This window comes from Mauremys reevesii, linkage group 2, assembly GCF_016161935.1.
Source record: "Mauremys reevesii isolate NIE-2019 linkage group 2, ASM1616193v1, whole genome shotgun sequence".
NCBI lineage: Eukaryota > Metazoa > Chordata > Testudines > Geoemydidae > Mauremys > Mauremys reevesii.
In genome coordinates, this window is record NC_052624.1 from 86,381,157 (window position 1) to 86,408,973 (window position 27,817).

Here is a 27,817-nt window from a genome sequence, read left to right on the forward strand (position 1 = left end):
CAAGCTTTACCACCCTATCATGCCCGGGGAGTGCCACCCTGGACGGGGCCACTGCAGCCAAGATGTCAAACAGCCCATCAGAGGGTTGTGCCAACTCCTCTGCCTCTAACCCCAGGCTCGCTGCCTTTTTAGCAGCTCCCGGTGTACCCTGTGGCACTATCTGTTGTAGTCCCACCACTGCCTCATCTGGCGAGGATGACGAGGAGGCGAGGGCAGGAGGAGAGGTGACCTCCACTGTGGCTAGGGGAAGCTCGTGGGCACCTTGCTCAGACCCTGCATCCAAATATGGTAGCAGGTGGGAAATGGTAGCCGACCTTCTCTGAAGCCCCTGATAAAGATCATTGCATGAGGGTCCCTGGAGAACCCCCCATGGATTCCAGAATTGCCATGGGGTAGGCCATTGGCCCTGTGGGAGCCCCCCAGGCTTGGCCGAGGACATCTAGCCCGAAGGACCCAATGCCTAGGAGAAGGAGGAGGAATGGTCTTGTCTCGGGGACAACTGCGGTGCCGACGTGGCCCTGAAGTCCTCTTCCTGCTTGCTTCCATGACGCTTGTGGCAGGGGGCCCGGTACTGAAGCTCCAAGTCCTAGAGCTGGATGCTTATCTATTTACAACACTAAGAGAAAACCATTGGATAAGTAAGCGCTTGCCAAAGCAAGGAGACATTCCAGCACTGTCACTGGTGGAAAGAAGGAACTGAGGGTGTTGGGAGCCGGCAGCGCCCCCTATACTGCAGCATATGTGCACCACTCCAGAGGGCGCCAGACCAGTCCCCTACACATACCACTGAGGGAAAAATGTCCAGCACCAGTGCATGTGGCGAGCACATACATCCACAATGGAATGGACATGAGCAAGCACTCGAAGAACTACCTGTTCTCCTAGCCAGAGGTCATATTGGCTGCATACAACAGTCTTAGTACCATAAGCTGCACCCCCATCAGTACCATATCCTCCCACTACTGATCACGGGTCTTCTCAAAAGACTTTTAGGTCCTGTGAAACTCAGAAGACCGACCCAGGGAACTGGTAGGGTAGTGGAGGAACTTGGGGGGTGTGGGGGAGAAAAGGAGGAATGAAGAACTTTCAAATGTTATAGGCTTGATTGGTGTATCTAATTAAAAGGGCTAGAAACTGACATTCCTTGGACCTACAATTTGATATGGGGCTTGCAGACAAGAAGCTGGCACTGATTTTGAGAGCCAGTACCAAGCCAACTGAAAACAATACATTCATGTACACCTGCACAAACATAAGCCACAATGCAAACCTAATTAGAGGTCATTCACAAACACTGAAATTCCTTCCCATCCTCTTTTTAAATAAACTGTAAAACAAACGTTTTGGGAAGGCAAAGAAAGTTAAATTCATTTGAGGCTGGTGTTTGGGATTGGGACGACAGCTCAATATTTGGGTCAAGTATCAGAGGGGTAGCCGTGTTAGTCTGGATCTGTACAAGCAGCAAAGAGTCCTGTGGCACCTTATAGACTAACAGACGTATTGGAACATGAGCTTTCGTGGGTGAATACCCAATTCGTCAGATGCATGTGGGTATGATAGTAGAGCAGGAGTTCAAGCTATGGAAAACCGCGTCTATGAACCCATGTTTTGCGAATAGAGGCATTAGACTTGTGTTCACAAAAAGAAAATATTGGTCTGATGCCCAGTAATTAGATTTTTTTTTGAAGTATTTTACCATATCAATATAAATTTGTGTAAATTTCATAGGAACATTTCTAACTTTTAAATAAATTCATAAAAATTAAGATAGAATGGTAACTCATAAGAACAGCCATACTGGGTCAGACCAAAGGTCCATCTAGCCCAGTATCCCATCTTCTGAGAGTGGCCAATGCTGGGTGCCCCAGAGGGAATGGACGGAATAGGTAATCATCAAGTGGTCCATTCCTTGTTGCCCACTCCTAACCTCTGGCAAACAGAGGCTAGGGACACCATCCCTGCCCATCCTGGCTAATAGCCATTGATGGACCTATCCTCCAGGAATTTATCTAGTTCTTTTTTAAACCCTGTTATAGTCTTGGCCTTCAGAACATCCTCTGGTAAAGAATTCCACAGGTTGACTGTGAGTTGTTTGAAGAAATACTTCCTTTTGTTTTAAATATGCTGCCTATTAATTTCATTTGGTGACCCCTAGTTCTTGTGTTATGAGAAGGAATAAACAACAACACTTTCTTATTTACTTTCTCCCTCACATATTTCCATAAGTACAGCCATATGACGTTGAATGTGTACAAACCTCTATTAGTTCATCTCTCTGACGAAGGCCTTCTTTAAGTTCATCCATCTTATGCTGTAGAACACTGCACATGTGTTTCTGCCTTTCCAATTCCTATATTAAACAAATATCAGTTAAGCAGCGCATGCTTGTTGAGAGTTTGACGCATACATTTTCAATATAAATTAAAATAAACATATTATGAACATCAGTAAATAGCAGTATTAGCAATGATTTCCTCTTGCAGTTCAGACTCCTTAAGTTAGAATTTACAGGTTCAGGGTTTGAATAATTTTCCAGACACTAAGTAGCTAAACGACTAAACCTACTAGCTGGGAATGTGGGCAACCCACCAATGAGGTGTAAGTGCAATGAGCTGGTGAGACGCCCACCAATTACTGAATCTGCACAATGCTCTTTTTGTATTATATTGTCTAGCTCATATTGAAAAATTTGGGACCTGGATCTTTGTGGGAAGGAGGAATCTAAGTGACTGACAAAATAATTATTCCTTCCCAAGAGAGAGAGAGAGAGAGACACACAGAACATTCCGGGTCTTACTTTTCAATCATGATATGACTTCTCTGTCATATCTGCTTAAAAAATAATCTCAATATTCAAGGTAGCTACTGACCATCAGGCTCTATTTACATTAAAAAATTCAGACTTTTATAATACAGTTTAATACACAAAATATCAGTACCTTTGACTTCTCTTCATTTTCCCTATAGAACTCTGCCATCTGCTCTTCCCTTTCCTCAATAACATCCTTTAGCGTATCCACTTGATAAATCAAATTGTTTTTCTCATTATCTAGCTGAGCATTAGAAACCATAGCTTTCTTATACTTCTCTTCAACTTCAGATAGAGAATCCTGCACAGATGTTAGAAAAATTAGCATTAATTTAACTATTTGATGAATCAGTATAAATGCTAAATGTGGACATAATACTGAAGAGCTTACATTTGTTTTGAAATAAATCATACCAACATTTTAATTTACTAAGTACTGTTTGAGGTCTTTCTGTAGAAATATAAATTAAATTACAGTAAGCTTCTATGATTTAGTTTATAGTGTTAATTGCACTGCAAAATTGTTGCAAATGTATGCAACAAATTACAGAATAACTTTTCACCTGCATTTTTTCCTGTGCCACCCCAGGAACTTAGAATCTTACTAATATGTCTAACTTTGGAAGTTGTAGGAGCTATTTCCCCCTAATCTATGCATTTTCTTTTTTCTGTCAGTTTGTGTCACAGCCACAACATTTGTTCAGTGTTTGCAGGTGTAAACATTTTTAGGAATTCAGTAAAATTACAAAATTGATAAGAGCTCAAATGATTAACCAAGTAAATCACCTAAAAGTATGAAAGAAAATATCTCAATGATTAAGAGTGATTTTAACTGATAAGTTTAATTTGGCAGGTTAAAAATCAGATATCTTAACACATCAACACCACCACTATTACTTAAAAGCGCTTATTGTTTTATAGCTCAGAACCTAAGTTTTAATATGGTCACAGACATTTTAGTAATCATCCCCTGTGGTTTTGGAGAAATCAGTGTTTAAAGAGAAGTTTTTGTGCCTCTAACTGCTTAGCTCTTTTACCAGTTGTGGCATATGCATCTCATTTACTTTTTAGAGAACTCCACAGTTTTGATTCATATACTTGATACTAATCTGTCTAAATAAGGTCTTTGGCTTAAAAAAAAAAAAAGGTGCATGTGCACAGTCTACTATGCACTTACTCAACCACTCTTACCCAATTCTTCTCTGTCCTGAGGGTAAAAATCAATCATGTAAACACAATTTTCAAGCACAGTAGCAAATGTCAATTATTCACATAACAGACAAACTATTAGCCTGCTTGTATCCTTTAAATATGCAGTGATCTCAATACAAGATAATTTTAAAGTGCAAAATCTCAGTATCATAGAATCATATAAATTAGAGGTGGAAAAGACCTGTTAGATCATCAAATTCATCTTCTTGCCAGTGTAGGACTGTTCGGGTTGTGAGTTCAATCCTTGAGGGGGCCATTTGGGGAACTGGGGTAAAAATCTGGGAATTGGTCCTGCTTTGAGCAGAGGGTTGGACTAGATGACCTCCTGAGGTCCCTTCCAACCCTGATATTCTAAGTACTCCCCTACTATACATCCTCTAGTGTTCTGTTGTCTATTTTTCAAAGTTGGAACTGATGGTGTTTCCACCAATTCCACTTTCTGAAGGAGACTATTCCATAATCTAACACATTTTCACTATTGGGAAGCTGTTCCTTACAGCCCAAAGCTTCCTTTTCATCTAATTATGTCTACTCATACCTCCTCTTCCCACTTCCAGGATCCAGAAGCCCTGTGCTGGAGAAACACCGTATCTCACGCACCCTTCCCAGGACAAAAACTTACAGAAGCAATACTGAATTAGAATGACAGTATTTGGAAGAAATTGGTAGCTAGGGTCCCAGAGTAATCGTGCATGGATAAATTAATAGACTAAACTTGCAGAATATGATGGTTTATGAGCATGATGAAAAAGCATCCATTTGTTCTATGTTCCATCAGAAAATAACGGATATCTCCAAAGTGGAAGTCATATATAATCAGAAGATGGAAAACCATAACAAATAAAAATTACAGGTAAGGAAATTTTTCATGCGTCTCCATACTCTGGGAAGTAGCAAAGAGTAACCAGATATTAAAGTCAGAGTGGGACAAAACAAAAAATAAAATATAGATAAAAGCTTTATACAACTATATACAAAGGAATTTCTAATTTTAGATTAAGAGCAGCATAAACACAACTTCTGCTTAGGTCACTATGACAATTCTGCAATGAATGGTGAAAGCATTAATTGTTGAAAATTAAGTGTCTGCCTTGCAGATCTCATCAACAGTAGCTCTCATCAATTCTGCTAATGAAGTGGTTGTTCTTCTAGTTGAGTGTGCATTGAGTCCCTGACTGATAAATTTATAAGCCTTAAGGTGTGTTTTTGCCCATGAAAAGAACATTAGTTTTATGCCATTCCACAGTAAGATCAAATCAAGTTTTATGGCCCTTAGTATTTCCAAAGGATGTGCAGATTTGGAGGGGAGGGAGCTTAAATGGAAATTAAAAGGAACAGACAAAAGTGAAATAGCTGCAAGCTGCAAGGAAACTTCTGAAAAACATGATAATAGAGGCTCACACAATATGTACCCCCACCACCACCCCAAAACAGTAAGAGAACCAACAAAAGAAAGGTACAAGAGGTAGCTAGAGATAAAACGACATATTTTAAAAAACTGGAAGTCAAATCCTACTGAGGAAAATACAAAGTGTAAAAATATAATTAGGCAGGCCAAAAGAGAATATGAAGACCAACTAGCAAAAGACAAAAACTAAGAGCAAAAATGTTTTTAGTACATCAGAAGCAAGAAGCCCAAACAATCAGTGGAACCACAGGATAACTGAGATACTAAAGGAGCACTCAAGGAAAACAAGGCTGAGGAGAAGCTAAATGAATTCTTTGCATCAGTCTTCACTGCAGGGGATGTGAGGAAGATTCCCACACCTGAACCATTTTTTAGGTGACAAATCTGAGGAACTGTCCTAGATTGAGGCATCAATAAAGATTATTTGGGAATAAACTGATAAATTAAACAATAAGAAATCACCAAGACCAGATAGTATTTACAAAAGCGTTCTGAGGAACTCAAATATGAAATCACAGAACTACTAACTGTGGTATGTTACCTATCGCTTAAATCAGATGACTGGTGGATAGTTAACATAATGCCAATTTTTAACAAAGGCTCCGAAGGTGATCCTAGCAACTACAGTGCAGTAAGCCTAAACTTCATCACCAGGCAAATTGGTTGAAACTATAGTAAAGAATTATCAAAAACACAGATTAACACAATATGTTGGGGAAGAGTCAACATGACTTTGTAAAGGGAAATCATGCCTTGCCAAATCTATTAGAATTCTCTAAGGGTGTCAAATACGTGGACCACGGTGATATAATGGATATAGTATACTTGGTCTTTCAGAAAGCCTTTGATAAGGTCCCTCACCAAAGGGTCTTAGCAAAGTAGGCAGTCATGGCATAAGAGGGAAGGTCCTCTAATGCAGGGGTCCCCTATGTGGTACCCGCAGGCGCCATGGCGCCCACCGGGGTATCTATGTGCACCCGCCTACTGGCCGCCAGACAAGCAGCCGCCGAAATGCTGCCGAGAAATGGCAACATCAAGAAGCGCTACCGCCGCTTTCGGCGGGATTTTGGCAGCGACGCCTCTTGATGACGCTGCTTCATGGCAGCATTTCGGCGGCAGCGCCTCTTGACATTGCCACTTCACGGCGGCATTTCGGTGACTGCTTGTCCAGTGGCCACGGTCCTTGACAGCTAGTCGTCCGGCGCCCGTCCCACGGAAAAGGTTGGGGACCACTGCTCTAATGGATCAATAACAGGTTAAAAGATAGGAAACAAAGGGTAGGAACAAATGGTCATTTTTCATGGTGGAGAAAATCAAATAGTAGGGTCCCCAAAGGATCTGTACTGGCACAAGTGCTGTTCAACATTCATAAATCACCTGGAAAAAGGGGTAAACAGTGAGGTAGCAACATTTGCAGATGACACTAAATTACTCAAGGTAGTTAAAACCGAAATCTGATTACAAAGAGTTACAAAGCAATCTCACAAAACTGGGTGACTGGGCAACGAAATGGCAGATGAAGTTAATTGGTGATAAATGCAAAAGTAATGCACACTGGAAAACATAATCCCAACTATAAACACAAAATGAAGGGATCTAAATTAGCGGTTTCCACTCAAGATAGATAGGAGTGATTGCAGATAATTCTCTGAAAACATCTGCTCGAAGTGCAGCAGCAATCAAAAAAGCTGAATATGAAGAATCATTAGGAAAGGGATAGATAAGAAAGAAAATGAGTCACTATATAAATCCATGCTACACCCATACCTTGAATAATGCATGCTCTTTGGTCACTCCATCTCAAAAGATGCACATTAAAATTGGAAAATAGTACTGAAAAGGGCAACAAAAACGATTAAGGGTACAGAACAGCTTCCATATGAGGAGAGATTAAAAAGACTGGGACTGTTCAGTTTTGAAAAGAGATGCCTTAGGTGGCATATCATAGAGATCTATAAAATCATGAATGGTGTGAAGAAAGTGAATAGGGAAGTGTTATTTAACCCTTCACATAATACAAGAACCAGAAGTCACACCCAAAGAAATTAACAGGCATAAAAGAAACGAAAGTACTTCTCCACACAACATACAGCCAACCTGTGGAACTTGCAGTCAGGGGATGTTGCAAAAGCCAAAAGTATAACTGGCTTCAAAAAAGAATTGGATAAACTCATGGAGGATAGGTCTATCAGTGGCTATTAGCCAAGATGATTAGGGATGCAATCCCATGCTTTGGGTGTCCCTAAACTTCTGACTGCCAGAAGATGGGACTGGATGACCAGGGATGGATCACTCGATAATTGCCCTGTTCTGTTTATTCCCTCTGAAGCATCTGGCAGACTAGCTGGACCATTGGTCTGAACCAGTATGGTCCTCCTTATGTTCTCATGTTAAAGTAGAAGGATACTCTATTGGGGACAAATTCCAGAGCGGCATAAAAACCACAATTATCTCTGGAAAAAACTGCAACTACAGGTCTTTAATAAAAGGGGTCCCTTTGTTCACGTATTTTTCTAGTTGAGGTGACTGCTGAAAAAAAAAAAAAAGAAATTTTCTCATCATGAGGAAAAGGCAGGTGCCAACAGAAAGACTTGGTGAGAGCTTGGAGGACCAAATTCGAATTCCATTGTACAATAGGTTAATTTTTAGTTAGAGATGAGAAAATCTGCAGAGAAGAGGTTGAAGAGGTGACTTTTCAGACAAAAGAGAAAATGGAGAGTTTTTTAGAACAGACACCTGGTTTAAAATAACTGAGGCACAGGCCCCTTTGAAAACTGGACAACTGAGACATTAGTATTCCTTCTATAGTGGCCTAAAAGGTATTTATTGTCCTTCGATCATACCAGGAAAACCATATATTTCACATTCTTTTATATATACTGAACGTGCACAGCTTTCTTGATATAATGACGAAATCTACTAGTTCTCTGGAGTAATCAGGTGATACAAGGCTTAGTTTTGAGGTTCCAGCTAGGAAGAGCAGTCTCCATGAGGACTTTGATGAACAAAGTCCTTCATAATTGGCAGCTCCCAGTGGTCTGATTACAAGACTTACTATGGCACAGTCCTCCCAGATATTTTAAATTATACTTTCTCTGTTGGCAACAATACAGTTGAAGACCCATCCAATGGAAAGAAAAAAAACCCCATCTTCGAAGGTGGTTGATGCCAATGTCTGGAATAAGATAAAAGAATCTGTTTGTTGAGTTGATTTGAAAAGTGTCTGTTTAACCAACCATTTCTGGATTAGAAACTGAACATTTTTTAACACTGTTTCTATTCTCACAGGAAGAAATCTTTTAAACTCAACCAGTCTGTTTTGGTGGTTCATCTTCACCATGACATTTGAGGCCCAAATAAAACAGCCCAGATTTTCCAGAACTGTAGGACTTCTTAAGACTGTGTGTGTGTGTGTGTGTGTGTGTGCGCGCGTGTGTAAAATATATACACACACTGGTTTTATTTTTGGTTTTGTTTTGGTTTTTTTTTTTTTTTTTTTTTTTTTTGCAAGTAGTGCCTCCCTGCCTGTTGCAATAAGTGAGGGTAAAACCACTCTTTTTTCTATATGTAGAGATATTTTGGAGATGGCACAATTTTTGGAAAGAGAAACTTGACAATATCCCTCTGCACTCTCAGTTTCAAAAGGTGAAATGGAATGAGTTTATCCTTGAGATCACTGGACTAAGTGATTTCCCGTCTCAGCACGGTAGTGGAGCGGCTTGCCTATACGGTTATGCACAAGGAAGGAAACATGCCATTTGAGTGAGCTATGAAATGGATAAGATAGCCCAATCAGCTTGTTCATACTCCTGTATTGCTAGTTTCCGTTGCCAGGATGCAGTGCAAAAGAACTCAAAGATATATTATGGCTCAACGGACTACGTCTGCACAGAAGATCATCAGAAGTTGCAGGCACTAGAGGGCTGATATTTAATGGGCTTGGAACACAGGAAGAATCAGACTTGATCTTCTGAAATAGATTCTGGGGTGGCAAGATCTCTACATCAAGTTGGTCACAAACTCATGTTATTGAATTAATCTGGTGGTCTGAAGAGGGTCATAGGCTATTTCCCTTGTTGGGGAAATATATCAGTACATCATCCAAATTATATGAGATCTGAAATACTCTGGGAGCTGATGGCAAATATCAAAGACATTACTACAAATGGGAAGTAGACCTTGAGATTAACTGAAAACACATAGCCCCCTGGTGATATCTCCCGAGTCAATGCTGTGGGTTCCATCCAGAATTTCACCTTCCTGACTGCGAGAATCAAGTCCTTCACTGGGCAAAAGCCACCCTCTTTCTTGGAGGCCACAAAACATCTTAAGAAAAAACTGTTCCCCTTTCTCCAGAGAAGAAACACGGATGATGGCTTCTACAGGCAGCAGATTCTGCAGAAGTATCAGTATCATAGATCTGTTGGTCAGGTTCAAAGATAATACTGACTTGGAAGAATTCTGGAAGGAGACACTGAATTCTAGGAGGAAATGGGCTAGAAAATGGAAATAAAAATCTACAGGCAACTCAAAAGAGCTACTCAGGAATAAAGTCACCTCAAATTTTAGTTGGGAATCTAAAGTGGAGAGGCTATATAAATTAGTCAGGCTGACCTGAGGAGGGCAATGGAGGCAGACTGCACACTTGTCCAAGAGTCAGAAAGCCTGAAAAGATGGAAGGATTCCCTTCAGACTGAGTTGAGGGTAGATGGCACTGGTGGCAGAAGCCACACATAACTGAGTTAAACTGGGTGGAACCACAGTCTGGACATTTTCTATCCCTTGCACAATTTTTTTAATCTGTATATTTCTCAGCTATCCTAGAGATCTTGAAGGGTCAACACCAGCCTTAGGAACAGGAAAGTGGTCGGCTGGCAGGTCATTACTCCTCCACTACTGGAAAAGCACTCGTGGGAATTGCAAAGCTGGTATGATTCCCAGGCAGCTCTGAAAGGTGCCCAACAGAAAACTACTAAGCAGAGATCAAGAAAAATAAAATAATTTCCCTGTTAGGAGGAGGAAGAGAGCTACAGAGAATCATTACCTTACAACTGGAGGCAGAGTAAACAGAGAATATGGTGCGGTGGAGAATTTCTCAAGATGACATTTCCTGAGTCTTGAAAGGGGAAAAAACATGTAGTGCCACTGAGCCAAAGCTGTAAAAAGGGCCCAGTAGTAACAGCACATGTCAGGGGATGGACATTTATAAGAAATAGGATCAAACTTAAGAAGTTCTTGACTATAGATGCAAAGATTTCCAAATACTTATGAGAATATTTAGAACGTATATAAGAAATACATTGACTTCATGTTTTGGTGATCTGCAACTCATGTCAGCTCTGAGTATGATCGTGCCACTGAAAAAAAATCCATTACAAAATTATAATCTTGGACTAGTGCTTAAGTATCTTAAAATTAGAGCCCTTAAGGATTCTTTTAAAATTACAATAGTAATAACAGCAATCCACTTTTTAAATCTGATGTCAGCCAAGCAAAGCTTCTAGAATGTTAATTTCTATTGATAGCTTGTGCTATATGGTAAGTGAAAAGCAATCATCACATTATCTGCAAATAAAACATTCTTAATGATTCATAACATCACTTATGACATGCAGACAAGCATGCACAAAGTACTTCATATTTATTAGAATTAAGCCCATTTTGAAAATATTCTTTCAGGTGCAATGCAGAGTTAACAAAAAAGGTATTTTTTTCAAGTTGTTAAATGATAAAGGCCTGTGGATGCAAAGTGTTTTGACAAGATCAAGAAAATAGAGGACTTGTAAAATAATGGATATTTTGACAGTTAAATAAGAACTCCATATTTATATTTGAACCTGTAGTTATACAGTCATTACAGAATTTTTGACATCTGCATCTATAGTAACACAAGTTCTTAAAGACAGATATCCTCCAGCTCTGCCACCATTAAGGAAATTGATAAGACTGCATCAAGGATTCAATAGGCTCCAGGGAAAAAAAAAAAGTATTTTGACCATTTTACTATGAGGCCTATTAATACACTAACATCAAGGAGATACAAATTCTGTACTTCATAACCTTAAACCAGCTGTTCTGATCGCTTATGCACTCATTCTCTGAAAGGGAGATGGGCTAGTGTAGAATAATAAAATGCTGACTTTAAAATGTGTTTGACTTCCCTTTTATCAGAATATATTATATATTCTCTTTAAATCCCTCCACAAGAAGGCTACTAAACAAAACAATCGCTGTAAAATGCAAATTAGGTAAGGTCAGAATTCTACTTGATCATTAAGAGCATCTTAAATGGGTGTAAGTGTGTGTGCACGCATCAGAAATAATTACAATTAAGAGCTCTTCATATTTAAATATCACTATTCACAAGAAATTTGAATACAGGCATCTGGATAAGAATATGCTGAAAGAGACAGATCAAATTCTCCTCTACATCCAGTTTCTTCTGGGCACAGCCGAGAAAGGGGGAGGAAGGCTTCAGAATGTAAATTAATTGTACATTATTTCTTAAATAAATTAATTGGACAGAAAACAAAGATAAGAATGCCAATTATAAGTAAACCAAATGGGAAAGTAATTGTACTTTAAATATTAAGCAACATATTGCTGACTATGACAAAGGACTAAGACAATGAGGATCTTGTGTATATGACAGAAAAAGAAGGCCAGAGTGCAACCAAAGTATACTAAAAAAAATCCACCTCTCTCACTTGATACTAGTCTATCAATAGGTCATAAAAAACTCATCTACTCCTGAATCCAATACACATGACAGTGTATTTTTTTTAAATATTTTTGGATTTTTAACTAACATTTTCTGAAATTTATAAGTTTAATTCTTGACAATTTCCTTGGTTAAATTATTTTGTTTGTCAGAACTACATCCCACTTCTGTCTTTTTTTCACACATTGTATGAATTTTTAATGTGCATTTATTTTCCATTAAAATGTTAGTTTTCATCTTATTGGCACTTGATATGAAAACTGTAATGCTATTTTAATGTGAGACTAATAAATAACTTTGAATCTACAGGGAAATAGTATATTTTGGTAATTTACACATACAAAAATCTGATCCATCCTATGCATTGCAGGTTAAGCACATGCTTCAGAGAAATATTTTTAAAAATCTAGTTAGTAAAGCTATGTGCAGTTAGTGGAACTGATAAAATCTCCATTACCAACATATGTCCATATAAAATGCATGCTTGGGATGGTGAGCCCTTATACCTTTAGTTCTTTAAGTCCCTGTATGTATCTCCCTTCTACATCTTGTATCTGGTCCTTAAGATCATAGATATCCTGCAGGACATAGGAATGAACCATTGCATAAAAGACGGAAAATAGTTTACAGTTGAAAATTTTGCGAAGAAAACAGGACTTTAGCTTTGCATATTTTTCAGTCAAATGCCAAAGAGTGCAAAATAAAATATACAAAACATTTTTAACACACAAATTGAAAACCCTCCTCAAATCTGTGAAAAATTCTGACTATTTTGTTATGCAACCATTGTTTGAAAACTACTAGTATTAAAAATTACTCAGTCCCATTTCTTAAATCTATCCAACAATTTCTAATATTATTAAAATAAAATTTGTTTCAGTACTCAGCTTCCAGTGCCACAAACATTTACATATGTAAGTAGTAACATTGCTATAACATGCATCTATATTTCCTCACCGTCATTAAAATGATACGTCACATTTTATTTTTCTATGTCAAAAAACAGAAATCCCATCTCCCTCTCTAGTGCCCCATCATATTAAACATAAACCCTCCTGCTTTTTCAAATCAGTAACACAGTTTACCCGTAATTCACTTAATGAAACATCAGGATCCACCAAACTGCTTGTATCCCCACTTCCTCGTCTGGATGAATTCCCACTCAGAGGAGTTGTACTTGCTGAATTGCGAGATGCCGGCTTAAAAAAAAGAATAAACTATATCAGGATTCATATTGTGATATTTTCTGAGGTGGTAGCCTCCCACTTTGTGATATATCTCACATTTCTCATAATAAATTACTTTACAATTAAAACACTGAAAACATACATTTAAAAAAATCCTGTTTTATACCTGACTTAAAATTCAGGTTCTATTATATCATACTTTTGACCAAGGTTAATTTCCAGAATCTAGTTTATATCTTGGTCTGCTGGCTCCATATGCTTGCTATGATATATGATCTGTTTTGTTGATGAGATGTTTACAAAACACTTTGGTTGAGGTGATGTAACAGTGAAGAGAAAAACTAGAATAAGTAGCTTATCAATCATCATATTTTTACTTATATCCTACAGAAATTTGAAGTTCTGTATTTAGGTACATCTTGCTAGTGGGCTTATAGTGCTGGAACGATCTCAAAGTTTCCACACCTTTAATAGTCATTTTAATCCCTCCCACACAAGGACTTGGAGCAATGTCTGCAACAGCAGTTAAAAAAAAATCTGAGTTTTTCTAGTCCTGTCCCCTTCAAATTCAATCTCTTTGCTCAACATTTCCTGACATATGGGGATGAACTGTATAAATAAAATAGCTCCTTTAAGAGACATTCTCTTCCAATGGGAAATAAAGGGACAGGAACAGGAATGTTAGCTAGGCTTTACACAGAGCTTTACAAGTGTCGTCTTGCAATTAACTGTCAAAGTATTAGAATACAAACACTACTAAAACATATGGCATATAAACTTTTGGAGATGTTTCGAAATTGACTATAATTAAAGAAAATTGACTTTCAATCTTTTAACAAACATACCCTTGTGTAAATTTCAGAATACGGTTTGTCACTCTTCTCTTCCAGCTGGAAAAAGGAAAAAAAAGTGATTATAATTATTCATTTTGTGACTGAACAGCTGTAACACCTGTGTGTTCACCAAGCATAATGAGATGTAAACCATTTGTTGTAATCCTGTGGATTATGTACAACGCTCCAAAACTTAATTGTTAGGCCTAAAATAAAAAAGTTTTTATTTTAATTGTAGCATTTACAAATAAATTAATGGTTATAATTAAAAATAAAACTTCAGAAATTTTAGATAACCTTTCAGGTAAAAGCCTTTGTTAATATTAAAGAACTGAGAACAGAAATTATTTTCAGTATTATAAATCTCAGCATAACAGTGATTGCGATGGTAAGCAAAATAGCAAACACTAACCTTTTTGGAAGTCTGGTTTAGATCACAAGTGAAATCAGTTTGAGTGTCTTAATCTAGTCACCAGAAAACACACATTCATGTCACAATACACCGCACTATTTGTTAGAACTGGCAGTCACATCAAGACAAATAACTGAGGTTGAAGGCACGATAGAAGAGGGCTAATTATTTACAATACCTTACTATTTATTTCATTCAATATTTTAATTAATCAAGCTTGACCAGAAACACACACATCTGTTATAGGAATCTAGATGTACTAAACTTTTGTGTGGATGTGTTAATTTTATTACTCAGACTTATTTCAACATTTTCTTCAGTCAAAAATCCAAATGAAATGTAAGCCTAAGACATTACAAATCTATAGATTTTTAATAAGTATAAGTAGCTCTTCCAGAACAACTTATCCAATAATTGTCTTCAACACAAATATCTAATTCTTTTTGCCCTAAACTAATGGAGAAGACTTAAGAGGATTTGGCATCACAGCAGAAACAAAGTTCATACAATTCTGAAGACATCAGTTCTCCATGTCTCATGTTCTTTCCTGGTTTCATCTTTAGAGCTGCCAGTGCAACATATGTTACTACCTGAAGCAGACAGTCATGATTAAGACAGTCTACTGATTATCTGATAAGAGCTGTGTCTCAAAGAGTTGTAACTTACAACTCCCTTTGAATCCAATCTTCCCTATAGAATATCAATTAGAAAATGTTAATTATGTAATTTTTATTGCTACCATAAAAACAAGAATTAAGAATCCACTCACACAACAGCAATTCTAGTAAACAAGAAAATAATGCAATTAACCACTCTCAACACATTATCACATCCCTGTAACAGAGAACGCTAATATCCATAAAAGTAAATTAAAATATTACAAGCTTAAATTTCAATTTGAAACAGAATGCACACTGCAACCGACATCTATCCATGCTCTGAACATACAGCTGCATACAGTGATGGTGTATAACATGCATAGTGGTGACAATAATAATACTGCATTACATTTTTTTCATCTGAATAGAAAGAAAATATTTTGCTAACTTGAAGTGTGAAGTGAAGTCCTCTTACAAGTAATTGTAAATTTGGTATTGGGGGGAACTAGCTGTTTATTGTATCTGAATGATTGGGACAGTCTACTAGAAAAAGTAGGGATTTTTGGCACCAAATTCTTTGCTCAGTTAAACAGGAGTAACTGATGGTAGAATGGGAGTACTTGTGGCATCTTAAAGACTAACAAATTTATTTGAGCATAAGCTTTCGTGGACTACAGCCCACTTCATCGGATGCTGTAGCCCACGAAAGCTTACGCTCAAATAAATTTGTTAGTCTCTAAGGTGCCACAAGTACTCCTGTTCTTTTTGCGGATACAGACTAACATGGCTGCTACTCTGAAACCTGATGGTAGAATGTGGCCCTGCAATTGGAATTAAGATAATTCTGTCAATACATGAAAACGAGTAGAATCCAGCTTACACTCTCATAACTGTATGGCCATGGGATGGCTACCAGCACCCCAAGCTTTTTTGTTTGTTTTTTTGGTGTCACTAAAGCAAGCAGATACTCTTTGAAAACACTCTGCAAATAAGATTTGTGGAACAAAAGGGTGCCAGTTTTGCACAGTAACTTGTTATTTCAGACTAAAACCACAGTTTACTCTCAAAGGTTTTTAGGCTTATTATATGAAGGACACTCGGACATTGTACATTCCTTACGTATTTATAGCATGCAGTGTTGCTGTAGCCATGTTGGTCCCACGATATTAGAGACACAAGGTGGGTGAGGTAATGCCTTTTACTGGACCAACTTCTGTTGGTGAGAGAGAGGAGCTTTCAAGCTTACACAAAGCTCTTTTTCAGGTATGCATAGCACTCATACAAATGGATGCATCAACTGTTAATGATTCCAGTACATGATTATATATTATATACAATTAGATCGTTATAAATTCATGTATATCTCAGGCAAAGTATAAAATAATTTTCTGAACTGTATTAAAAAATAGCATTCCAAGAGATAAAAGATCTGTTTTTTATTCAGTGAACATTCTGTTATTTTCTAATAAGAAAACTGGCAGTTAGTTTAAAAAACAGCTACAAAACTCATTCACTATTGACTAAATTCTGCTGTTCTGAGGTTTTTTTCTTTTTTCAGGCAGTTTTTTTTTCAGTAAAGTAAGAAAACATCATTAGTAGTTCATTGTATTCATTACAATATCATAATATGCATTACACTCACACTATTTAAATCTGGGATACTGGCATCATCCACATCAGAAACAATGCTCCCCCTGCGATTGGAACGACTAAAATAATCAGCTGCAGTTTCACTTCGATCAGAAAAATCAGTTGACTTCAAAGCCAGATTAAAAAAGGAAAAAGGAAAGATAAATCAAGGGTAGAATGGAAAACATTTTCACTGAATGAAGATAACAAAAGCCCTTTCCACTATAAGCTACAATTATATTTCAATATAAATCAAATTAAAAATATCAACTACTGCAATTTGCTCTTGGCATTTCTCAAGTTTAATAATGATACAACAATGACTGAATTCCTCTTCTTACTGTTTTTGGTAATTTAAATGTTCCTATTGAAAAACTTACACATGTATATTAGTTTTAAGTGCACAATACCAATACATTTGTTTTTGTCAAAAAAGAAAGTGTCTCAGATCTACCACTACTTTCCCTGTGACTATTCAACAGTTTAATTGCATTCTTAAATTATGATTTACAGCATTTCTAAGGCTACTGATATCTTCCTCTGAAACAATTAACATTTATGAATTTTACCTTCCCATTTCAATTTAAAATGAGTTTTGGCACCAACATTGTGCCAGATACAATGGATAATGAATGACAATTGCAGTTTAACACTATATGAGATCCTTTCGCCAATCACAGTTAAAAAAAAAAAAAAAGCTTTATAATAGTAAAGAGTAAGTTTTCTAATCACAAGTACAGCTCGGAAATCTGATCATTAAGTACAAAATTAAGTACAAAGTATCTGCAAAAATAAACAGAGCCTGGTAACAAACAAAGTATGGATTAGAACAAGTTATAATTATCCACATTATAATCTGGCGGACAGAGCCCTGCGCAGATACAAAATTTATATCCGCATCCATATCTGTAAAGCTGCAGGGCTCTATTGGGAACTGCAGTGGCAAAAGCAGCAGCATGTTGGGCCGCCACTCCCAGAAGCCAGCACCCTGCACCAGCAGCTGCTCCAGAATGGCTGTACCACCCCCAACCCCGCTCACTGAGGTGGGCACCAGGCTCACCGGCAGCTGTCTCTGTGGGTGGGGTCGGGGGTAGTACAGTAATGCCAGAGTTGCTGCCGGCACAGGGTGCTGGCTCTGGGTAGCAGCGGCCCAAATGTCATATGTTCAATAGAAAGTATCCCCTTATCAAGCATTTCCTGATGTTAATCATTTTGTCTCAGAGCTGGAGATGTGGTCAGAGCTATGAACATTACATGTGTATAAAGAGTGCGGATATGACTGAAGGTATCTAAATTACAGGGGGGTGGTGTTCGGGAGGGGATGCGAGGTGCAGGCTCTGGACGGGAGGTGCTACAAACAGGCGGCTCCCGACTGGTGGTGCAGCAGGGCTCAGGCAGGCTGCCTGCATGCCGTGGCCTCATGCTGCTCCCTAAAGCGGCTGTGGCTGGCTGCTACTGGCACGGTTTCCGGCCAATGAGAGCTAGGAGGACAGTGCTGGGGGAGGGGGCAGCACACAGAAGCGTACCAGCAACAGCTGGCCACCTCCTGGAGCGGCGTGGGACCAGGGCAGGCAGGCAGGCAGCCTTCCTAAGCGTCCCACTGCGCCACGGGACTTTTAGTGGCCCAGACTCGGAGATCTCAGAGGAGCAGACGAGGCTGGACAGAAATGTTAGACAGGCCAGATCCGGCCCCCGGGCCGTATTTGCTCACCCCTGTTCTAGAGCTTCTCAACAAAAAAATTTTTTGTTTTAAATCTGTTAAAACCATGTATTTTCCCCTAATCTCATTCTCCAAACATCGGAACCAGTTTGGCTGAAATTTTCAAAAAATATTCAGCCAGATGCAGATATCTGGCATGGAAAATTTCAGCCAGAAAAGTTAAAATTTGACAAAGTTATAAGCAACTGAATACAGGGTCTTATAATGGGAAGTAATGTTTGGCAACCTCAAGTATAGGTGGCTCTACTAGTTGTGCCTATAATTATATTTCTTTAAAAATTGAATTAGCTGAAAAAGTAATTCAAAAACATTCACCCAGTACAAGTAAGGTCAACTGTCTTATTTGAGCTGCATTATAAGACATATATAGAGATGTCATACAACTCTGCCCAAGTAATATAATGGATTCCAAGAAAACACAACTCAGTGTACACACAACAAATGGGTGCACACAAGTTGTAAGTGAATAGGGGTGTCTACTTTCCTTCTCTCATAAGCAGCCCTTCATATCTGCGGAACAGTATGTGCTATAATAAATTAAGTAATTAGGGATCTTAAAAAAAGTTAAGATACCACCAATACCATCAGACAATTGCATGCAACCAGGCTCACCATGCTATCACTCCGCCCTCGGATGGCATGATTAGAGGATGTGGTACTTCCTGTTTCATTGTCTGTAAACTACAAAGATTAAAATGCATGTATTTACAGCTGATTGACTGCAGGCCAAACAATTTCTATCCTGAAATAAGTAATTCACAGAATATCAGGGAATGAGGCACACGCAGTACATAAAACACAAATTTAAAGAAAAAACAGTTACCTTCTCATAACTGTTGTTCTTCGAGATGTGTTGTTCATGTCCATTTTAATCAGATGTGTGCGTACATGCATGGCAGCTGGAAGATTTTTCCCATAGCAGTATCCATTGGGTTGGTTCGGGCGCCCCCTGGAGTGGCGCCATCATGGTGCTCAACATAGGGCCCTACTCACCCACCACCCCCTCAATTTCTTCTTGCTGGGTACTCTGACAGATGGGTAGGAGGCAGGGTATTGTAATGGACATGAACACCACATCTCAAAGAACAACAGTTATGAGAAGGTGAGTAACTGTTTTTTTTTTCTTCAAGTGCTTGTTCATGTCAATTCCAATCAGGTGACTCCCAAGGCTAAATTCAGGAGGTGGGGTTGGAGTTGTCCACTGACTGGAGCACTGCTCTACCAAAGGCCGCATCGTCCCTGGCATGCTGGGTAAATCGCATAATGCACAGTGAAATATGTATGGAGGACTTCTGCTTATTTCCTAGGTCAGAATTTGTGCCAGGAACACTGCTGAAGAAGCCTGCGCCTTAGTGGAGTGCACTGTGAACGGAGGGGCAGGCACCTCTGCCAGGTTATACCATTCACGGCTGCAGGACGTGATCCACAAGGAAATTCATTGGGAGGAGACTGGAAGACCCTTCATCCTGTCTGCCACTGCCACAAACAGTTGAATGGACTTCCTAAATGGTTTAATTCTTTCAATGTAAAAGGCTAGTGCACTGTGGACATCCAATGAGTGAAGCCTCTGCTCCCTGCTGTTTGAGTGCGGCTTAGGATAGAACACTAGGACGAAGATGTCCTGGAGATGTGACATTGAGAGACAACCTTCAGGAGGAAAGCAGATGTGGCCTGAGCTGAACCTTGTCCTTATAGAACACGGTGTAAGGGGGCTAAGATGTTAGGGCCTCGAGCTCAGACACTTTCCTGACTGAGGTTATTGCTACCAGAAATGCCACCATGTATGACAGATAGAGCAGGGAACAAGTCACCAGCGGTTCGAAGGGTGGACCCATCTATTTGGAAAGGATCAGACTGAGGACCCAGGTCGGGGATGCTTATTGAACATGCGGATATAACCTGTCGAGACCTTTCAGAAAATGGCTGATCATAGGGTTAGCAAAGACCGACCGGCCCTCTGCGCCTGGATGGAAGGCAGAGATGGCGGCCAAGTGAACCCTTATTGATCATATGGACAGTTCCTGCTGCTTGAGATGGAGAAGGTAGTCCAGGATGAATGGTATAGAGGCGAGCGTCGGGGACAAATGATGCTGTGCTGACCAGATTGAGAATCTCTTCCTCTTGGCAAAGTAGGTAGCCCTGGTGGAGGGTTTCCTACTGCCAAGGAGGACTTGTTCAGCCAGGACCAAGCAGGAGAGCTCCAGGGGATTCAGCCATGGAGCTTCCACGCTATGAGGTGCAACGACTCGAGATTTGGGTCCTGGAGACAGCAGTGATCCTGAGTTATTAAGTCCGGGAGGAACGGCAAGGTGCCTGGGGCGTCCACGGTCATTTCCACGAGAAATGTGTACCAGTGTTGGCAGGACCAAGCTGGAGCTATCAATATCACTGAAGCCTCTTCCTTTTGTATCTTGAGAAGCACCTTGTGAATGAGAGGGATGGGTGGAAAGGCACAGAGGAGACGGCCTCCCCATGGGAGGAGGAACACATCCACAATGGAGCCCAGGCTGAGATTCAGGAAGGAGCAAAACTGCTGGCATTTCTTGTTGCATCATGCGGTGAACAGGTATATCTAGGGAAAGCCCCACCATTGGAAGATGGAGTTTGCGACATCCGGGCATAGGAACCACTTGTAGCCACGAAATGACCTGCTAAGACCGTCCGACAACTTATTCTGTACTCCCAGGAGGTATGATGCTTGCAGGTGTATCGAATGAACTACACAAGAAGTCCCACAGCTTGAGGGCTTCCTGGCACAGGGGAGAGGAGCATGCACCCTCCTGTTTGTTGATACAGAACAGCCAGGTGTTGTCTGTCATAACTGATACACAGCTCCCTGTCAAGTGGTCTTGGAAAGTCTGGCATGCTCTCAGCTCTGATATTGATATGGAGCGTGAGTGCCAGAGTGCCTAAAACCAGAGGCCTTGTGTCCTGAGGTCTCCCAAATGTGCTCCCCACTCCAAAGCTGATGCGTCCGTCACCAGTGAGTGGGATGGCTGAGGACCGGTGAAGGGGACCCCTGCACACACTACCTGTGGGTCCAGCCACCACTGGAGGGAGTTGAGAACTGGGCGAGGCAGAGACATGACCCCGTCCAAACTCATATGGCAGACCTGAAGCCATGAAACCCTTCCCATGGCAACCCCAGTAGCCATCACCCGAGTGGCTACATCAGCCCTGCTCAGAGCGACCTGCAGTGAAACTCGAGAAATGAACTTGCCCTCCTCAACCAGGGCCGAGAATTTGGCACGGGAGTCCTGCGGCAGCAGTTCTGCGAACTCTGCCATTGCCCCGTATGTATTGTAGTAGTAGCTGCTGACAATGGCCTGCTGATTAGAAATGCGGAGCTGCAAGCCACCAGTGGAGTAGACCTTTCTCTCAAAAAGGCTGAGTCGTTTCGCCTCCCGATTCTTTGGGGGTGGGGGGGAGAGAAGGGGCTTGGTAGCCCTGGCGCTCGCGTTGGTTAGCAGCGTCCATGACCAGGGAATCTGGTGAAGGCTGAGTATACAAGTGTTCGTAGCAGCTGGATGGCACAAAATAATGTCTTTCATTGCACTTAGCTGTAGGGGGCAACGAAGCTGGGGTCTGCCGAAAGGTTTTTGTGGTGTCAGGAATGGTCTTTATGAGAGGTAGGGCAATACCTGCCAGTCTGGAGGAGGCGTGGATACCCACCATTGGATCTGAATCCTCCACTACCTCCTCTGCCTGAATGCCCAGGCCCTGGGCATCCCTCTTCAGCAATTGCTGTAGGACCTTGTTGTCCTGCAGGGCCGGGGCTACCGAAGTGCCCGCCAGCGCTTCACCCAAAGAGGGAAAGGAAGAGACCCCCTCAAGGAATAGCTGCTCTCTTCCCTCCACACCCACAGGGTTCCGTGGCACTTGGAGATCCTTGGCTGGAGACGACACAAACAGTGCAGTGCCCCTCAATGCCAGAGCTGTATGCGTTGGTGCCGAGCCTGCCGGTGCCAAAGTTGTCGAAGCTGTAACCAATGGTGTCGGGGCTGTCGGTGCCGAGGTCACTGAAGCTGATACCACTGAGGCTGGCGTAGGGGTTGGGATGGTAACGGCAAGGAGCGATGGAGCTACCCCCAATCCTGTCGATGCTGATGGTGCCGGGGGGAGTACAAAAGTGGCCAAGACACCGATGCTGCCCTGGAATGTGACCCTTGGCTCCAGCCTTGGCCTTGGTGAAAGGCCCAGTAAGTCCAAAACAGCCACTGTGCCAGGGGCCACCACTGCATAGGTCATGGTGCTGGGTAAGGGTGTCAGTCTCGTGATGACCTGGACAGTCTACTTTTGATCCTACGAAATCGATAGGAGTCCGACTCTGACTCCAAGGTCTCTGAAAAGGAGGACCATGGAGGAGTGGTATTTCAAGGCACAGAGGGTCCACGCCGAGGGCTCAGGAACCGACAAGGCTGCTGACCCTGTTCTGGTGCTGGGGAGCGGTGCACCGGGGATGAAGACTGCCAGGACATCATTGCAGGCTTTCCCCTTGACAGTGCTGAGGGAGTGACTGGTGCCGGTGACCTATCCCGTCTCAGCGGGGAGAACAGTGCCATAAGCTGGAGCAGGTCCCAGGCTGCCTCGAACACCCCCAGGGTCGACGGGAGATGTAGTTGTTGACTCAGCCTCGGCAAGCAAGAAGGGTTCAGATTTGACTGCCCTTCCATGGGAGCAGGAGTTGATGCAACCATCTCTGGCAGTGGGGACGAAGTAGTGTGGCCCGACTTGGGTCTCACAACAACCAGCTCCATGGGTCTAGCTGCGGTGGGGGGAACAACCCCTATCTGGCTCCCTCTTCTTCTGCGGCACTGGCGATTGAGACTGCTGCCTGCTTGCAGCATGTGAGCCACGAGTGGACCATGACGGTGCTGAGAGTCCTTGTCCTTACTTGGCACCAATCCCTATGCTGACAGTGCCGGGGCTCTGCGTACTGAGGAGAAGGTACTCGGCGCCAGGTCCACCGACCCAGGGTCGGACTGGGGCCGGAGTGCCGCTTCAGGTGCTGATCTCTATCTTTCAGTGTCCTGGGGCAAACCTCCTGCGGATCCTACAGCGATCCTTTTGATGGCTCTCCCCCAGACACTTCAAACACAAAGTGTGAGGATCGCTTCTAGGCATACACTTGCTGCAGACCTCACAGGCTTTGAAGCCAGGAGACCACAGCATGCCCTAGTGCTGGGACAAAACTGGAGGAAAACCTCTCCAAAGGAAACTTAAGAAGTAAGGGTATGTCGTCTTCACTACCAGCCGGATCGGCGGGCAACGATCGATCCCCGAGCACTCTCCCGTCGATTCCTGTACTCCAGCTCGGTGAGAGGCGCAGGCAGAGTCAACGGGGGAGCGGCAGCAGTCAACTCACCGTAGTGAAGACACCACGGTAAGTCCATCTAAGTATGTCAACTTCAGCTACATTATTCACATAGCTGAAGTTGCGTAACTTAGATTCTCCCCCCAGTGTAGACCAGGCCTAAGTAAAGTACCTATTAACTACTTAACACTAATTACAAAAACTAAAACTATATACTGACTGGCAAATGTGCTTGTCACAACAAGAGCAAGGGGAAGTTCCAGCTAAGTGTCACTGGCAGTAAGAAGGAACTGAGGGGGTGGTGGGTCTCAGGGCCCTATATTCAGCACCATGATGGTGCCACTCCAGGAGGCAGTGGGACCGACCCGATGGATACTGTTGGGGGGAAAAATCTTCCGGCTGCCATGCAGGCATGCACGTGTGCGCACACGTGACTGGAATTGACATGAACAAGCACTCGAATAGGAAATTAGGTTTGTAACCATTAAATTCTAAAGGACAGCAAAATCTGAAAATAAGAAAATGAAAGTTTCATACTGGCTTGAAAAGTGAAAGACTTGTAGGTAAGCAAATAAAACTGCTAAATATAAAACTGTTTTTGAAAAGGAGTACAATTAAGTCAAAAGGCTGGACTATTAGATATGTACTCTACATTCACCTATCAGATAATTCTCAAAAAACAAAATCAACGGATGCAAAAAAAAATCATCACTTTTATGGATTTAATAAACATATTGTTCTCCCAACCTCAAACATAACGGGGATACAGTACATGAAGCTGAAAATGAGAGCTAAAATGAGTGTTCCAATCTTAATGGTGACCTGCAAAGAAAAAAAAATTCAGCTTACTGCCTTTCTTTGCTTCTCTGTGATGTACAAACGGGGTCCAAATGTTTTTTTATTTTACTTATTTTAAAATAGAAATGTAAGTGTTGTCTACCCTGGAAGTGTCAATGATGACTGGTAAGAACATCACAAACACATGCTGAAAACAGCAGCAGGTCCTCCAACAAAAACAACAGTGTCGGTTCTGGGGCCGGTTTTGTTCAGTATCTTCATTAATGATCTGGAGGATGGTGTGGACTGCACCCTCAGCAAGTTTGCAGATGACACTAAACTGGGAAGCGTGGTAGATACACTAGAAGGTAGGGATAGGATACAGAGGGACCTAGACAAATTGGAAGATTGGGCCAAAAGAAATCTGATGAGGTTCAACAAGGACAAGTGCAGAGTCCTGCACTTAGGACAGAAGAATCCCATGCACTGTTACAGACTAGGGACCAAATGGCTAGTCAACAATTCTGCAGAAAAGGACCTAGGGGTTAGAGTGGATGAGAAGCTGGATATCAGTCAACAGCGTGCCCTTGTTCCTAAGAAGGCTAACAACATTTTGGGCTGTATAAGTAGGGGCATTACCAGCAGATCGAGGGACGTGATCACTCCCTCTATTCGGCACTGGTGAGACCTCATCTGGAGTACTGTGTCCAGTTTTGGGCCCCACACTACAAGAAGGATGTGGAAAAATTGGAAAGAGTCCAGCGGAGGGCAACAAAAATGATGAGGGGGCTGAAGCACATGACTTATGAGGAGAGGCTGAGGGAGCTGGGAATGTTGTCTGCAGAAGAGAAGAATGAGGGAGGATTTGATAGCTGCTTTCAACTACCTGAAAGGGGTTCCAAAGAGGATGGATCTAGATCAGGGGTTGGCAACCTTTCAGGAGTGGTGTGCCGAGTCTTCATTTATTCACTCTAATTTAAGGTGTCGTGTGCCAGTAATACATTTTAACGTTTTTAGAAGGTCTCTTTCCATAAGTCATAATATATAACTAAACTATTGTATGTAAAGTAAATAAGGTTTATAAAATGTTTAAGAAGCTTCATTTAAATTAAAACAGAACACAAAGCCCACCCAGACCGGTGGCCAGGACCCGGGCAGTGTGAGTGCCACTGAAAATCAGCTTGCTTGCCGCCTTTGGCACGCATGCCATAGGTTGCCTACCCCGATCTAGACTGTTCTCAGTGGTATCAGATGACAAAACGAGGCATAATGGTCTCAAGTTGCAATGGGGGAGGTTTAGGTTGGATATTGTGAAAAAGTTTTTTTCCTTAGGAGGGTGGTGAAGCACTGGAATGGGTTACCTAGAGAGGTGGTGGAATCTCCTTCCTTAGCGGTTTTTAAGGTCAGGCTTGACGAAGCCCTGGCTGGGATTATTTAGTTGGGGATTGGTCCTGCCTTGAGCAGGGGGTTAGACTAGATGACCTCCTGAGGTCCCTTCCAACCCTGATATTCTATGATTCTATGATCTGAGTACCTGCCCAAAAAACCCAAACAACACGATTCTCTCCCCCCTACCCCGCTTGGTTCTACCAAAGGAAGTAGTACTTTTTCTAGCAGCTATGTTTTAAGCCTGGTTTAATTGGAAGCCTTTTCCCAGTCCTCAATTATGGAAGAAATACTTAGTGTTAAATATTAGATGCAATTTTTGTAAAGGCCAAGGTATTTGTTTATATTAGCAACTGTGATCTACAAAAGGCAACAGATAATACACACTGTACCTTCCTGCATCAAGCCCAATTTCATTCCAATCTGTACTAAACTATGTCAGATTATGTTCTAGCACATCAAGCTGTGACATACCAAATACACCACAGAAAGTTGTTATGGTTGATGAACTCATCCATTTTTCCTCTGAGAAGACAGCTACCAGTTTACCTGCAACTGTCAGGTGCCACCAACCTATTTCTGATGCATAGGACCGCTCTCTCAATTTCTAATATGGGTAAACCGGAGAAATGGGATACCTACTTCTCACAAGATGCAGGCACCAAGCCACGCCACAGTTTTCTTCCTTATGAAATGTCGCTTTCAATAGAAATGTAATGACTCTGTCACTCCCCTGCTCCAGCTATTATATTAACATTTATATTTGGCAACACTGTCTTCATGCTTCTAGCTGAACTTTTTAAAGTAACACCTGGTAACAGTGATGGAGTTCTATATATGTACTCTTTCTCAAGATTTAAAAAAAGTATGTCATTCATTTTCAACTTTAAACCTTTTTTTTAAAGGAAGAAAAACCTTGTACAGCCACTTCTACAGTTGAACTGTTTGAGTAAATATTCTCATTTTTGTTAAAATGTTATTACAGCTGATTTAATTTTTCTAAAGCAGAAACAAAAATCTATAGTTCATGTATTTATCAATAGAGTGATCTACAGTACAAATGCTCACGATGATTATTGTGAATTAGTCAAGTAAGAAAAAAACCTCACAAAATCATGCAAGAGGGCTCACCACAGGACTACTTCGAGCTGAGCTTGCTCTTGAAGAATAACTACTGTATTCAGATGGCTACAGACAGAAATTATGAAGTAGTAAGTTTTTATAATTTTCAGTAATCTTTACATTAGTAACACAAATGTTTTCAGAAAAGAAGCTAATTAGACTTACAGAGTGAGAGTTATATGAGCTATATAATCCATCACCACACAATGATGCCTGGGAAACAAAGGAAATGGATCGTTTATATCTAGTGTCAAAGTAATTAAAATATGACAACCTCAAGTCATGCAAGATAATTCTACTACTGTGCAATCCAACTTCACCTTTATGATATTCAGTTTCCATGCATTTTCCACCAAAGGCTGTACTTTTTGAAAGAGGGTAGGGCCAAACTTGTATTTCCTTTTTGTCATCACTTCCTCCCATCATGCAGGGAACTCTCTCTCTAAAAGGAAATATGACTATACTGCTAAAGCTATTTTTAAATAGTATTTTAAACCTTAACTTAGGGTGACCAGATGTCAAAACTGAAATATCGGGACACCGGGGGGTGGGGGGCAAAAAAAAAAAAAAAAAAAGGCGGCAGAGAAAAAAACCACTGGAGCACCCATCCCCACCCCTGCACCAGCTGGTGCAATCCCACGGGCGGCCCCGGAGTGGGGGCAGCAGGCCCCAGCCCCCCCGTCCCGCT

The 27,817-nt window shown here is 41.2% G+C and overlaps 1 protein-coding gene across 11 annotated transcripts in view; it reads right to left on the bottom strand.

Moving 5' to 3' along the window:
• The window catches only part of LRRFIP2 (LRR binding FLII interacting protein 2), a 105,184-nt gene that overhangs the window by 22,304 nt on the left and 55,063 nt on the right, over window positions 1-27,817 (bottom strand). For 5 of the 11 annotated variants that reach the window (XM_039522777.1, XM_039522776.1, XM_039522774.1 and 2 more), the window contains 9 exons: window positions 27,295-27,342; window positions 27,139-27,195; window positions 19,143-19,211; window positions 16,824-16,937; window positions 14,183-14,227; window positions 13,236-13,349; window positions 12,657-12,728; window positions 2,940-3,110; window positions 2,258-2,350 (listed from right to left, as the gene is read on the bottom strand). In XM_039522777.1, coding sequence (XP_039378711.1) covers window positions 2,258-2,350; window positions 2,940-3,110; window positions 12,657-12,728; window positions 13,236-13,349; window positions 14,183-14,227; window positions 16,824-16,937; window positions 19,143-19,211; window positions 27,139-27,195; window positions 27,295-27,342 — 783 coding nt within the window. The remainder of the gene's footprint in view (window positions 1-2,257; window positions 2,351-2,939; window positions 3,111-12,656; window positions 12,729-13,235; window positions 13,350-14,182; window positions 14,228-16,823; window positions 16,938-19,142; window positions 19,212-27,138; window positions 27,196-27,294; window positions 27,343-27,817) is intronic. The other 6 variants (XM_039522780.1, XM_039522778.1, XM_039522779.1 and 3 more) reach the window with 5 other exon arrangements.